Consider the following 15231-nt stretch of genomic DNA (forward strand, 5'->3'; position numbering starts at 1 on the left):
ATATGATTTTAGGTGCTAGAGCTACAAATATAAAAGTGAGCTAGCAGCGTACATTCCTGTCTCTATCTCCCAGTCAATGGTAAACTCCTGAGGACAGGACTGCTATTTTTAAAAATCTGAAATCAGCCAATTTGCTCCTAATACCTTGTAATGGCACACACTTATACCCCCCACCTACATATTGATGCAATCACATACTGTCAGTTAAAGCCAGGTAGTCTCCAGAAAGGCACAACTTAACTACAAGTTTATTTTCCCAAGAAAATGTTTTCAACATGTCTGGGTTGGCTTTATTATAGTTTTATATCAAGAAGTCACTCAGATTTTCCAGTATTCTTAACCAATAAACTGACCTCCTTCCCCCATTACTGGGATTGAAAGGTAAAACAGAAGCTCATCCATCAAGCTGAGGATCTTCCAAGGTGCTGAGTCCTTGTTTGGAACATGTCTACAGAACTTGTAAACCCATTCATATCCATTGAACCCAAATCTTTCTAGAGACTGTTAAAAGGACTTCACTAGAAGTCTTTACTGTCTTATTATTCCGCCCCAAACCTGTCAACCTTACCATGATTTCCCTTTCTCAAACTTAAGAATGCCTGAGACTTATCATCAATATTTATTCCATTCCACTGAAGATGAGTGGTTGAGACTCAATGATGAAGAAAGAATTGATTGCCTAGGGCTATTATGAATAATTGGGATGACTGTTGGGTTCTAAATGCTGTAGATTGGTGCTTCTTTGTACTCGATCTATTTTTAAAAAGAGCTAAGAATGAAGTTAGAGTTTTGGAAAGACGGAGAGAAGCCTGGTATACACACAAATTTATCTCTCTTATCCTCTTAGAAGAGAGGGAATCTTTTGGATTAAGGGAAATTTGGTATTCCAACTTTGGAAGTGTGCGTCTAGCAACTCCAAGTCTGAGAATTCTAGAATGCAGCCTTCCGGGAAGAGAAGAGAGTTCTTGGACACTGCTAACTTTATGAGGAGAAGACGACTGTAGACATGGCCTCTGAAACTGGGAAGCAACAAGAGACTAAGTTATGAAAAACTAAGTTATGAAATTAAGGAGCAAAATCCCTGAATTTTGCCTTCTGCTATTACCATGAGTTTTTCCAGTAGTAAAGGTCTAATGAGAAGGGGGCTGTCTCTCCAACAATTTTGAATATTCTCTTTCTCAAGGAATCCAAATCCCTGAGGTAGTACAAGAAAGGTTGATACTTATATGGGTTTCTGGAAAAAAAGTGAAACTGACAAAATGTCAAGGAGAGATGTCTCTCTAACAAACCTAAATTCATCTTCTTTCTAATGGGAATTTAAGCACGGAATGGAGTGATATTGGGTAACTTATAGGATTTGGGAGAGGGTGAAGTTCATTAAAAGAGAATTCTAATAACTGTTTTGGGACTACTTAAGTCTTTTATGCATTTCCCACAATTTTTGTGGGATAAAATAAAGAGTAACTTTTACTAACATGCATTATAACGTGAAATGCTTATATTGGAACTCAGGACCCTTTTGCCTACATCTTTTTAGTTTTAAATATCAGCTATATTCAGAGAGAAGCAATCCTGGGTGAGACAAAATGAGCCAGAGTTATGACCTTTTGCAGCTGTCCCTAACATAAGCCAATATCCTGATTGCTGAGCCAAAGGGTTATACAGGTTATAAATCAGGATATCTTTCTTTTAATTTGAGGGGTAGCATGTATATGACATACATTGAATTATTCCAGTTGTGAAGTTATCATAATTGGATATTATTCTATTGTATTCTGCTATAATGTCTTTTTAACCAATTTATATTTCTGTTTGCCTTTGAGGGGAAGGACAAGCATGGTTAGATAAGGAATTGTGTAATATAATGAATGAAGTACCAGAAAACCAAGAGGCTAACTGATTTAGAATTTACCTGGGATTGAAAAAAAACATGTACTAATGACTAGAATCCATAGAGCCAAGATTGAGTGAATACCCAATTTTGCTTAGCTATCCTCTGAAAAGAAGATGCCTTTCTCCTCTTCTCTCTCTATCCTTGCAGTGACCTCATCATCCTCCATGGGCTTAATTTTCATCTCTCTAGAGACGACTCCCAGGTCTATTTATCTTATCTTTTCTCTAAGTTTTAGCTCTACATCATCATTGCTTTTACCTCAATATGTCCAAAACAGAAATTCTCTTTTCCCCAAAATCTCTACATTTTTTGTAATTTCCCTATTTATATTGAGGGCTACACTATTTTTTAACCTTTCAAATTCATTCATAACCAGGGTGTTATCTTTGACTCTTCATTATTTTTCATCCTACATATCCGATGACTTGCCAAACATTGTCATTTCTACCTCCTCAACTTATCCCCAACCCATTATTACCCCTCAAATAATTACTACCTTAGTTCAGGTGCTATGTGAATGCTTTTCCCCCCTCTCCCTTCTTTAGATATTTTAATGGCTTCCAAATTGCTGCCAAAACGATTTTTCTTAAATACAGATGTAACAATTGTAATCTTACCAATTTCAGTGTTACTGACTCAATAAACTCCAATGGTACCTCAATGCCGCTAAGATAAAATCTATATTCATCTTTTGGTGTTTTAAAGCCTTTGATAATTTTAAAGCCCAGTCAATTTTCTCTAGGTCTTTATTTTTTCTTTAATGCCTATTAATTTATTTCCTTCATATTTATAGAAGACAAATTGGCCTCTCTTGTTTCACACACAGCTCTTCATTACCCATCTCTTTATTTTGTATAGCTGTCACTCATGTCTCCTCCTTCACCATTTCACTGAATCCCTTTCATTTTCCAAGCCAGTAGACAAACATTATTTTAAACATGAAGCCTTTTCTGATCTTTTCAAATTACTAATGACTTCCTTCCAAACTACTTTGTATTTTACCTACCATGTATTTATTTTGTATTTGTCCCATGTGTATTCTGTCTGCACATATATACATATGTATATTTGTTTGTTGTCTTCAATTTTGAATATAAAATATTTGAGAATAAATATTGTTTCTTTGTTTTTAGTTTTTTTTGGTACTTGCCTTCTTTCCACCTAGCACAATGTTTAGCACTATAGAAGTCACTTAAATAAGTCCTTTTGGTTGATTGATGCTTTTCCTAACTTTTCTTTCTCAGGCTCTTTCCTGGGTCCTCTTTTATTCCACTACATTCTCTCATTTAGGGACTTTATCAATTCCCTTGGGTTTAGCTATAATCTCTGTGCAGAGACTCCCAAATCTAGATATCCACTTCAGTATCTCCCCTGAACTCTAGTTATTCATCTCAACTGCTTATGGAACATTTCAAAGTGGATTTCTCATAGTATTCTCAATCATGTGTGAAATGGGACTCAATATAGAACCAGATCTATATTTTGTGAATACTTGGTGTTTTTCCCTCTTAATCAATGGCAAGTTCTTTGAGGGTGGGAACTATTTAAGTTTTAGTCTTTGTATTGCCAGCTGATAGTATATTACCTTACATGTATAGTAGGCATTTAACCAATGTCTATTGGCTGAATTCCTTTATGTTTTAAATATCAGGCTTTTCTCTGAGATATTTTGGTGCAAAGATTTTTTTTCTTAGTATTAATTTCTTTTTATTCTAGCTGCATTGATTTTGTTCATGCAAAAAACATTTTAATTTTATGTAATTGAAATTATCTATTTTATCTTTTATGATTTCCTCTAACCCATATTTGACTAAGAAGTCTGCTAACTGTAATTATGAAACATATCTTTTTATCCTTCTGCATTTTTTTAAATGATATGCCTTTTATATTGAAGTTGGTTATTTATTTGGAAACTTGATGCTGTTCATGGTGCAAAATGCTGATCTAAACCTATTTTCTTACAGATTGCTTTCCAGTTTTCCTAGAAATTTATGTCAAATATATCATCCTTTCTCAATTAGAGCTTTTAGGTTGCTACGAAGTAGCATACAAACTGGTTACATTTTACTTCTGATCTAGAAAATGCCAGAGCAGGCATGACAGGCAGTCCTGGTAGCTGGGTTTTGCTATCAGCTGCAACTAGAATTTGAAAATGATTGCAGCTGTCAAGTTAAATACAAGAGACGAGACTTTGATTTTTCCAGGTGTAACAGGGTGAACCTAAGCGAAAGGATGTCAGTTCATCATTTATGAGCAGAGTTTCTTGGATCCAGTGCAGACTATTCTCTGTATCTTTCTCCCTGAAAATAGTTTATGTGATTTCAAGGAAGGCTTTTTCAAAGGGTCCAGACCAGCTTGCTGTTTTTATTAGATCAAAATCAAATTCAATATACTGTGGCTGAGTTGTCTACTTTATTAAAATGAAAACAGACTGCATTTCTGCATCAGATAACTCTTTTGAAGGATAGGTAACTTCTTCACACTTCACAAAGACACCAGAATTCCCAATGCAGAGGGACAGGACAGTGGAATTAAGACAATATCTCAGGCTTCCTGTTAGATGTATTTGTTTCACTCCCTAGAAGTTTCCCCTGGAAGAAAAATAGCAATTGACAGTGCAGTGGGTTAAGTGAATTCAGCCTGATCATAGCTACTGAAATATGGAAATTTCAGGAATGGAGGGATATATAGCATACTCAGAGAACAAACTACCTGATAAAGAAAAAAGATTAAATCTTGCCTAACCAGCCTTTCAAACCTCCGGGTATGTGAAGCCCTATTTCAGTTTTAAAGAAAGGAAAAGAAAGGAGGAAGAAGGAAATATTTATTAAGTGCACAGATTCTGATGGTAGAACATGCATACAGAAAGTCTCAACTGCAAGCCAGGTAGAAAGGCCAATGGTTCTTAGGGTGCAGTAATAAGTCAAATAATAATGTTTATATTTCCTCAGATAAAAACTCATTCTGATGTTGAGCCCTTGCTGCCCAAAATTTTCCCTTCACAAGGATTGCCCCATAGTACATGGCTGTACTGGTCAGACCGTGAGCATGGCCAGTGGTGTGGGGATCTCTGGTATTCCTGGGGCTCTTGGGTACAGCATCTTGGGTGATCTGTAGGGAGGTGGTAGTTTAGATAGTGGCATTCTTCTTTGATGAGAATACCACAAAGTGTTGAAGGCAGAAGTGAGGAACAGAAGTTAGTGATGATTTTTTCAGGACATTGATGGTGTGGAATAGTTGAAAAAGCAAGCACTGAATTTAGAATAGGAAACCTTGGATTTTCCGGGTTTCATTCTCATCTGTAAAATGAGACATCTATGAACCTAATTCTGAAATAATTGGATAGGAGTTCTTTTAAAAACCAAAGAATTCTAATTAGAGAGCAGAGGCAAATTAGTAGATCTAGAGCTCTCTTCTGCCTGGTCCTGGACATCAGTTCCCTGGCCAATGTCTGAATAAGTCATTGGAGTTTTCAGTATGATTTGTTTTAGACTATGGTTATTATATTGTCATCTCCTGTAGGCAAATTGTTTCTTCTTTATTTCTCCATATTTTAAATAGAATTCAAGAGCTGCAGGGGGTCTCAGAACAAAGAATTCTGGCCGAAGTCTTAGAACACAGAATGTTAGAATTAGAAGAAACTTTAGGATAAAGAATAGCAGAAGTAAAAAGCCTTAGAAGTACTTGAAGACTCCCCAGGTTACTACTGACCTTAGAATGTTTGGGCTAAAAGAGACCTTAGAAATCATTGAATCCTGGTGTTCTCATTTTGCAGATGGGACCAGAGAGGAAGTTATGTGCCCGCAGTGGCGCATTGAGTTGTTTCTTCTGATACTTTATTAACAGCATGACTTACAGGCTAGCTGCTTCACCTTTCTGAAATTCAATGTCCTCTTCTGTAAAATCTACCAATAATGCCTCCATTTTCTACTATCCTAGGGCTATTGTAAGGAAAGTACTTTATAAACTTCAAAAATGTTGTTGAAATGTGAGTTATTCTACTGTTTTCAATAACCTCAGATTATAGTCTCTCTCTCTCTCTCTCTCTCTCTCTCTCTCTCTCTCTCTCTCTCTCTCTCTCTCTCTCTCTCTCTGTCTCTCACACTTACACACATACACACGTAATACAAATGGGGACCCTATAATTATTTTGTTGAATTGTTTCAGTCATGTCTGATTCTTCATGATTTCATTTGGTGTTTTCTTGGCAAACATACTGGAATGGTTTGCCATTTCATTCTCCAGATCATTTTATAGATGTGAAAACTAAAGCAAAAGAAAATTAAGTGATTTTTCAACATCTAGTAAATGTATGAGGCTAGATTTGAATTCAGGAGTGTGATTCTTCCTGAAAGAATCCACTGAGCCACCTCGCTGCCCCAACATAATTATGGCTAATAGTGGAATAGAAGAAAGACTCCTACCAGAGTAGTTTCTGTAGAAGTTCCTATGTCCCTAACCTTTGGAATTCCTTCTTTGCACATATTCACCTTCTTTTCCCACATCCCCTGGGAAGCAGATCCACACTCTCTATTCCCTTTAGAATTAGTAAAACTCCAAAGCTGTTTTAGCTCCCCAGTGGTGCAGAGGTAGAGTGAAGATTTGCCCTATGGAGTTGACTATCTCCAAATGAGTCTGTACTCGGGCTTCTCTGTAGGAAAATTTGCAGAGAAATCTAAACACTATCTTGCCTCTAAGTATTGTGAGGTATCTAGTGACAGTCAGTTGCTCATCTATCATGTATTGAGTTAATTAATATCAGTTCTTGGCTTCTGATCAACACTTCCACTTTTAAAGGTCTTTAACCTTTGGTATTATTCTTGCTAACTATTCCACTCAGAATCCTTCTGATTTTATGAATAAGGATGCTAAGATCTGTAATATCTTTCAAGGCTTTGAGACAAGCTCTACATCCTCCATAAAATTTTTAGAATTTTCCTCCATTCTTCTATGATCATCCTATCAATCATGACCACCTTCCAGAATGTCCCACATCACTTTATCTGGCAACTTTCCAACATATCTACCACATATGATTGTGGGTTTTAGTTATTCTACGATCAGATTATAAATTTCTTGAGGACAAGGACTGTCTGCTCTAAATTTTGTGTCCCTCTAACATCTAATACATACAGTATGAAGTGAACGATGCTTCCAGAATGTTTGAATAACTGTCTGAGTGAAAATGGCCTCTCCCTACTCAGATCTGTGCTCAATATGTGTCAAGGTCACACATCTCGACACATGTGGATAGGCTGCCTAATTGTTTCAACCCATGTATGCCTCAGCTCCCTGCCATCATGCTTAATCAACCTGTATTGATCACCTTCTATATTTAGGCTCCTGTTCTAGGCAGTAGAGATCAAGAGAAGTGTCCCGAGAGGGCTCCTGCTTTCAAGGATTCATTGAGATCATATCTGTAAAATGCTTAAAGCAGTGCCTGGCCCATTGGAGACAGTATATAAATGCTTATTATCTTCCCCATCCCCCTAGCTTAAAAAAAAAACAAGACACTTGCTGGGACTCACTTAGCACTGGTATAGCTTTGAAGGACCTGGGTTACCTCTATACCACCCACAATGGGACATCAGAGGGCAGAAGATCACAAAGAGATAAATAATACAAGCATATGTATGCTAGGTGCCATATAAGTGCCACCCCACTTCATTTCTCTGACTCTTAATTTCCTCATCTATAAAGTGAACATAATATTTACCCTTCCTATTTGTCTCACAGAGTTATTGTAGGAAATTATTTTGCAAACTTTCAACTGATGGATGAATAGGAACTGTCATAATTTTGATTATTACAGTCAGTGCTATAGAATTCGAGGGAAGGAAGGATGATTGAATTCTGGAGCTGGAGGCTTACCAAAGTCTTCCTAAGTTTCCTCTTCTATAGAATGGGGATAATAATCCTCACCCTGCTTCCTTGATAAGGTTTGTTTGGTGGAGCCAGGATGTGTGTATGCTATCAAAACATGTGATGGATATTGTAGACAAAAAAGTGTAGTTCTGAGATATATATATATATATGTGTGTGTGTGTGTGTGTGTGTATGTATAATTACTCTTCCTGTTACTTGGCTCTGCATATTGGGAAGGAGATGGGAAATCAAGAGCTAATTTTATTTGTTTCTGTCTTTCATTAGGACTGCAGAACACCCACCTCTAAATGACCCAAAATCTCTAAGAAAATTTGGCTCCATGGCCCCAGCAACCATCCCAGTCTTTTCCACCAGACAGAAACCCCTGTAAACCATCCCTTCAGAACTCAGCTGAAAGAGCTCTGCAGAGTAGAGCTAAGTGCCGTGAGAAGACTTCTTTCCCTTTGTCCTCCCTTCTCCACTACAAGATGGCAAAAGCCCAGGCACAGCAGCATCTGGCCACTCCAGCTCAGCCCATCCAGAATCCCATGGAATATCCAGTCCCATCTCCTTGAGTTTTTAACTTGTGCCCGGCCCAGCCAATCACAGGATGAGCCCAGGCTCCAGCCCAGACAACCCGAGGCCTTACCTGGCAACCAGCCCAACCAACCAGAGGCCCTGTTTTGGATACAGAGTGGCCCATACCGGCTTTTTTTCCTGAGGTTCCTGGGGAAACAACCTGGCCCACCTCACAATGAAATCCAGAGAGACACTGGATTCAGTGACCTCAAGCATCATTTGGATCCATGACCCGGCCTCCAGCTCAGTTTTCTCAAGTTGGACCTCAGCCCCTGAGACCGTCACTCAGTGTGAGCTAATGGAGACTACTGAATATGGAGCCCAGATACATGGGATCAAATGCCAATTTGAGCAAGTCCTTTCTTCTCTGAATCTTGGTTTCCTCATCTGCAAAATGAGGAGTTTAGATGAGATCATGTCTAAGATCCCTTCTGGTTCTAAAGCCTTTTCTCCATCAGAGCCACACCCCAATGCAGAATTCTAATCACCTGGTGATTTCGTGATGCAAAAGCACAAGGCCCAAAGAGACAAACCCTTCCAGGGGCTGTTCCCAGAGAGCTGGCCCCTTCTGAAGCACAGCTGGCGGACACTGAGTCAGAGGAGGTGGGGAAGAGGCTGCTGGGTGCAAGAGGTAGGTGGGAAAGGGAAAGCCCTAATTTATGCCATAATTGATTGGGAATGATCATACTCAGGCTCCTAGAACAGGAGGACTCAACTCCTCTCCCCAGAGGGAGCCTCCCTGCGGAATGTTTCTGCCCCTCTAACAGTCATTACTGAATAATTTAATCCAAGTTCCTAAAGGGAGATGGGCCTTGGATTTGAGCCCATTTGGAATTATTAAAGTCTCTTATTCACGGATAATTTATTCTGACCTGAGGCAAAGCAGGCCAGGGGAGAAAAATGGATTGGGGAGTCGTGAACAGACTGGGGATTAGCAAAGATTTAATTTTTCATTGTTAGTAGCTTTACTGGCAACTAGTCATAGAACCACAGACTCTCAGAGGCCATCCCATATACCTGGACAAGAATCGCTCTAGTATAGTCCCAAGAAGTGGCCATCTTACATCCACTTAAAGGTTTCCAATGGATGAGACACTGGTCATTTTTCCTGACTGCCCCCATGACTGGAAGACTCTTCCTCACCCTCCTTGTCACTGCCTTCTTGCTTCCCTGGTTTGTTTAACTTCCTACTAAAATGGCATCTTTTACAGGAAGCATTTCCCATCCCTCTTAATTCTATTGTCTTCTCTCTTTTAGTTATTTCCTATTGACCCTATACATAGCTTGTCTGTTTGCCTCCCCCATTAGATAGTTAACTCCTCAAGAGCAGGGACTGTTTTTGGCAGAGTACCTGTCATGCAGAAGACACCCAGTAAATGTTTACTGACTGGCTACATCCCCTCAGACAGAACTAGATGCAAGAGTGATAGTTACTGGGGGGTAAATTTCAGCTCAAAGTTGAGGAGTTTCTTAACTACTAGCGTTCTCCAATACCCTGGCTTTATAGGGTTTTAAAACAGAAAAGTGGCTTAGAATTAAGCCAGTCTGGGTCCCTCCTTTTACAGGTGGAGAAATAGGTGGAGAGAAAAGAATGGGTTTGCCTAAAGTCACACAGGTGGCAAAGAGTGGAACTAAGAGTAGAACTCATGTCCTCAGACCCTAAATTCATTGTTCTTGACACCAAGCTCTTTATCACAGGAAGGATCTAACAGAGGAGGGATGATTAACCACCTCTTTGAGCTGTTGTAATAGGAACTCCTGCATTATCTGGGTAACTGGATCAGAAAAAGGAAAGAGGGAGAAAAGGAGAGAAGGAAGAAAGGAAAGGAAGGGAAGGAGAAAGGAAAGAAAGAAGGAGGGAAGGGGAAAGGAAGAAAGGATGAATGGAGGAAAGAAGTAAATATGAAAGAGACAGAGAAGGAAGGAAAGATGGAGAGAAAAAGGAAGAAAGGAAAGAAGAAAGGAGAGGGAGGGAGGAAGAAAGGAAGGAATGAAGAAGAAAGGGAGGAAGGAAGGAAGGAAGGAAATAAGGAAGGAAGGAGGGAAGGAAGAAAGGAAGGAAAGGAAGGGAGGAAGAAAGGAGGGAGGGAGAAAAGGAGAGAGGGAGAAAAGGAAGGGAAGAAAGGGGAGGAAAGGAAAGGAAGAAGGGAGGAAGGGAAGAAGGAAGGAAGTGAGGGAAGGAGGAAGGAAGGATGGAAGGAAGAAAGAAGGGAAGGAAGGAAGGAAGGAAGAAAGGAAGGAAAGAAGGAAGGAAGGGAGGGAAGGAGGAAGGAAGGATGGAAGGAAGAAAGAAGGGAAGGGAAGGAAGGAAGAAAGGAAGAAAAAGATTAAATGATTTCTAAGGTCTTTTCCAGCTCTAGGATTCCATGATTATAGAGTAAGAAATTTTTTGCTGCTGAGAATAGTACTAAGACCCTATTCCTTATTCCATCAGCCAGTAAAAATCTTTATTGAGCACAATCTATGTGCTTAGTACTGTGCTAGGGCCTGCCTTAAACAAAGATTAGAAGGCCACCAAATTAAACTAGACACAGGGTCTCTGCCCCAGAAGTTCTGACATTGTAGCTGGGGAGACAAAGACATCTTAAGTAGGTCAGAGAATAATGGAAGACACACATGATTCACAGGCACAGAAGGTAAGAACAGTGAGTTATTAGGAAGCAGTTAGTGTGGACCTGAGGAGGTGGAGTGGAGGAGGTAGGCCTTGAAGGTCGGGTGAATTTGAGATAGACTAGCTTACATTTATATAACACTCAAATTGCTTTTTAAATATCTCATTTGAGCCTCACAATAACAGTATATTTGGCAATCACCATTTTACAGTTGAGGAAACTAGACTAAGAGAATAAGTGTCCTGCTCGGGGTCATTCAGCTTCAGGTCTTACTGACCCCACGTGCAGTGCTCTGACCACCTAGCTGCCTCCTAGGATCTGGAGCCAGAAGAGACTTTGGGAACCATCTATTCCATCCCCTCTTTTTACACATAGGGAAACGGAGGCCTACAGAGGACATGAGAAGCACAGTATGAGTGAAGATGGGATGTGGGAGAGAAAGAAGGAAGAAACCAGCCTGAATAGATGGAGGAGTAGAGGAGCTCCCTTGTTGGAGGTCTGAAGAAGGTGTGAGGAAAATAAAAGTAAAAGCATGGGAATTGTCCAGAGGACTGGGTCAATACAAGCACCAACCTAGAACCATTGACACGGAGTAGGGCAAGTCCTGGCAAGAAGGCATTGCTAGGGAGTCGGTGGGTCATTGCCAAGTGGTACAGAACTTAACCTAAATCACTCTTCGGTCCCTCCCTTTGTGGGCAGGCACAAGGTCAATAAATAGGAAGATATTCCTCTCCCTGTACCACAGGAATTGCCAAATGACTTCTCTTCCTTTGGTTCCTACACACACACACACACACACACACACACACACACACACAATCTAGGCTTAGGTAGGTACTCTGAAATAGACATTCAGAAAAGGACAGATGAATGGATAAATTAAGTTTATTTGGTAAAATTTACCATGGAATGAAAGTGTTGGGAATTTTGACATATACCCCAACTCCCTTTTTGCAATGGTCCACATCTTGAGATCCCTTGCCCCCGTTCCTCCCTTATCTAGTTCCCTGTATCCCCCTGCCACCCCTAGCCTGACACCCACCAGAGTTCTGGGATGGACAATAGCAGTGGAGTGAGACTCAAATAGAAGCAGGCGCCACTAAAGCACACACAAGTATCCCCACAGGCCAAATATTAACCTAGTTTAAAATGTAGCATTATCTGTTTTATTGGATTTTTATCTATTTCATTAAATATTTCTCGATTGCACTTTAACCTAGTTTGATCTCACCCCTCTGGGTAAAAGGAGTGTTATTCCAGGATCCTGACCCCTGAGCACAGATACCACCCCAGTGTTGATGAACCTGAGCAATGTCTGGGACGGGTCAGATTGGAGAAATAGGGTGGTCCTCTTTCAGTGTCTTCCCGTCCCCATTCCCTGGTCCCATCAGGCAGAGAGGAGCACAATGAAGCAGAACTGTGGATCTGGAGTACTGACCATGATGTTTTTCAATATAGGATTCTGGTCCCTTTGGATCAATTGGACCAGGAAGGGAAGGAGGAGATCCAAGGAGAGAAGCGAGAGTCTAAAGAAGAAGTACTGAGTCAGGGAGACCCCGAGCCTCTGCCTATTGCCACCAGAGGTGCTACATCCTGAGCAGAAGCCCAGGCAGTGAGGACCGCTCCACCCAGGAAGCACCCACAGTCCTTGCCCCAGCTTTTTGGGGAATCCCCCCCTCCTCTGGCTCCATCTGGGGCAGCCGGCTTGCTACACCAGCTTCTGGCACCGAAGGGACCCCCAGCTGTAAGCCAAGGACTGCCACAGCCTGAGAAACTCCTCTCTGGCTCAGGGCCTGGCTCTGAGGAAACACTCCGACATCTGGAAACGACCCTACAGAGCCCCCCAGTCATCTGCTCTTCCTGTGGACCAAGGGACCCTATTGTCATTTTTCTTTTCTAAAAATAGAATTCTTTATCAGATTCATTTCATTTGTATATGTTTGATACTGGTTTTATAGGCGCCAGCTCTCGTCCCTTTCTGGGGATTTTATTCCTGGGGAATGATCATTTTCAATGGGGATATTACTCCTGGGGAAGCATTATCGGAAAGTCAGTAGGGAACCTCTCCGGCTACCCTCCCTCTCTCCAAGACCACCAAACACTGTCCACCTCGTCTTCAGAGGCCCCTGAGGACACTGGCCATCTCTGCCCCCCTCACCCCCAAACAATTTAACAGGCAGAACTCAGTGGGGACCGCACCCGGAGGTCCGTGTGTAGTAACACGAGCATCAGATTTAGAGTCAGGGGATCTGGGGCAGACCCAGCTCCGTTACCCTTTCTGCGCGACTTTGAGCCCCCTTTTACAGTTAAGAAACTGAGGCCCAGAAAAGAAAAACGACTTGCCCACAATCACACAACAAATCTGTAGAAGAGCCAGGATGGACCTGGAGTTTGCAATCTGCCCAATGGAGAGAGTGGCCACATCAACCGAGTCCCAGAGATTTGAAGTTGAAGTAAATAATAGCAATAAAATATTGAAAAGAACAACAGTAAACTATCATTATTCACTTCAATTTCAACTGCATTGTATTAAATAAACATAATGTTGTATAGTATCATATAAATATATTGTATTTAATATGGTGTATTAGCAATCTGTGGTATTGTTGTTCTATTATAGTCTCTTGGTGCAATGAAAAATGTCAGAGGACTTGGGTTCAAATCCTCCTCCTGATATTTGCTACCTGTGTGACACTGGGTAACTTTGCTGTGCTTCAGGTTTCTGGTCTGTAAAATGACAGGGTTGGATACCCTTTGAAGTTCCATCTATATACTAGACAAGTCACTTAACCCTCAGTGCTCTGGGCTACTGTCTAGGACTGAAAGTTCAGAGGAGTGATCAACTTGCATTAGGAAAGAGAGTTTTCATCTAGGAGTTTCCTACATTGATGAAATTCCAGGTGCAGTCCCCATCCTATCTTTTATTATAAATGTTGGCCCCGTATGGCCTCTTACCTCCTCTAACAATGTTTGTGTTTATTATGATTATTATCTTCCATTTAAATTGCTTTATTCTTATTTGCATGGATTTCCAGGACCTGAGATTTTGTCACTGTGGGCTTCTCCCTCCACTGATGCAGATCAAAACTCCTCTGTGCCTTAGCAGATAAGCTTTAAGAATTATTGGGGCTGAAAAATTCATCACCTTTAGGCCAAGCTGGTGTTGAGCTCTGAATTTAGCCAAGCATGTCCTCAGACAAGCTCCTAGATGAGTCTATCCCCCAGCTGCCACTCGGAGCTTTCCCCGCTTAAGACCTCGGCTGGCACTGCCTTTGAGAACCCAGAGCTGCCTCCACACCAGTGTGAAGCATGGAAAATTCATTGACTGATTGTTCTAAAGGTTTAATAATAATTATAATAACTATCTGAACTCTCGAGGTTCCATTTTAGGAGAATAGAAAGTAGGTGGGCATCTATATACATCTATATACATCATCAAGTGAATGATCTGTTAATAGGGGGCTGGGGAATCCCAGTGACAAACCTAAGGAATCTTCTGGGCTTAGGAAGGGCCCCCAGTGCTCTTGGGAGTCCCCAGGGAGCTGGAAGCCAATCCCAGAACCAATCAGAAAGTTAATGAAGCTGCATTATGATTGTGCTCCCTTGAGGGGCCTGCCTTTCTCCTCCAAAGGCCTTTGAAGAAAAAGCAGAAGGAAAGTAAATTGTTGGGACTCTAATCGTCTCAGACATGGAATCATTGCTGATTTCCTGCTCTCCAGGCTGCAGGTCCTCTTGCATTCTTTTCTCCCCCTCCAGGCTTCTTTCTTGCCAGGAATCCCCAATTCAGGATGACCTCAGTTCTCAAAGGAGACTGGCAGAGAATACTCAAAGAAATCATCCACAAAAATGAATAGTGGTCCTGGCTGCCACTCTCAGCTCAGGAGAAGCCACAGTCTCTCTGGGATGGGTTGGGGTTGCCTTGGAAGACAAGCCCGGGAAGCAGTGTGATTTTCTGCGGCTGTCACTTTGGGAAAGCTGGAGATCACTGTCCTCCTTGGCCAAACTGACCTTTCCCTTCCCTCCTGTTGTCTATATGAAGCTAGAAGCCTGGGGCTCATTTTTGACCTGACAGTATTCATATTCTTTAAAAAATAGAGCTCACTTACCCAGGATTACATACCCAGAAAGTGGCAGAATTAGAACTTGAGATGAGGTTTTTGGATGTTCCCAAATCCACACTATTATATTCCTGTCATCTGAGTGCCAGGAAGGCTTATTACCCTTTTGCTCTCATTTATTTGTGTAATCACTTTTTAATCACAGCAACCCTGACAGACTCTC

At 41.0% G+C, this 15231-nt stretch overlaps 1 protein-coding gene across 1 annotated transcript in view; it reads left to right on the top strand.

The window, feature by feature from the left end:
• Positions 1-13535, top strand: part of GSG1L (GSG1 like) — a 370570-nt gene extending 357035 nt beyond the window's left edge. The window contains exons 8-9 of the mRNA XM_074282771.1: positions 8045-8969; positions 12409-13535. Of these exons, the coding sequence (XP_074138872.1) occupies positions 8045-8067 (23 nt within the window). The 3' untranslated portion in view covers positions 8068-8969; positions 12409-13535. The remainder of the gene's footprint in view (positions 1-8044; positions 8970-12408) is intronic.
• Positions 13536-15231: the final 1696 nt, after the last annotated feature.

The sequence above is a fragment of the Sminthopsis crassicaudata genome, chromosome 1 (assembly GCF_048593235.1).
Source record: "Sminthopsis crassicaudata isolate SCR6 chromosome 1, ASM4859323v1, whole genome shotgun sequence".
Lineage (NCBI taxonomy): Eukaryota > Metazoa > Chordata > Mammalia > Dasyuromorphia > Dasyuridae > Sminthopsis > Sminthopsis crassicaudata.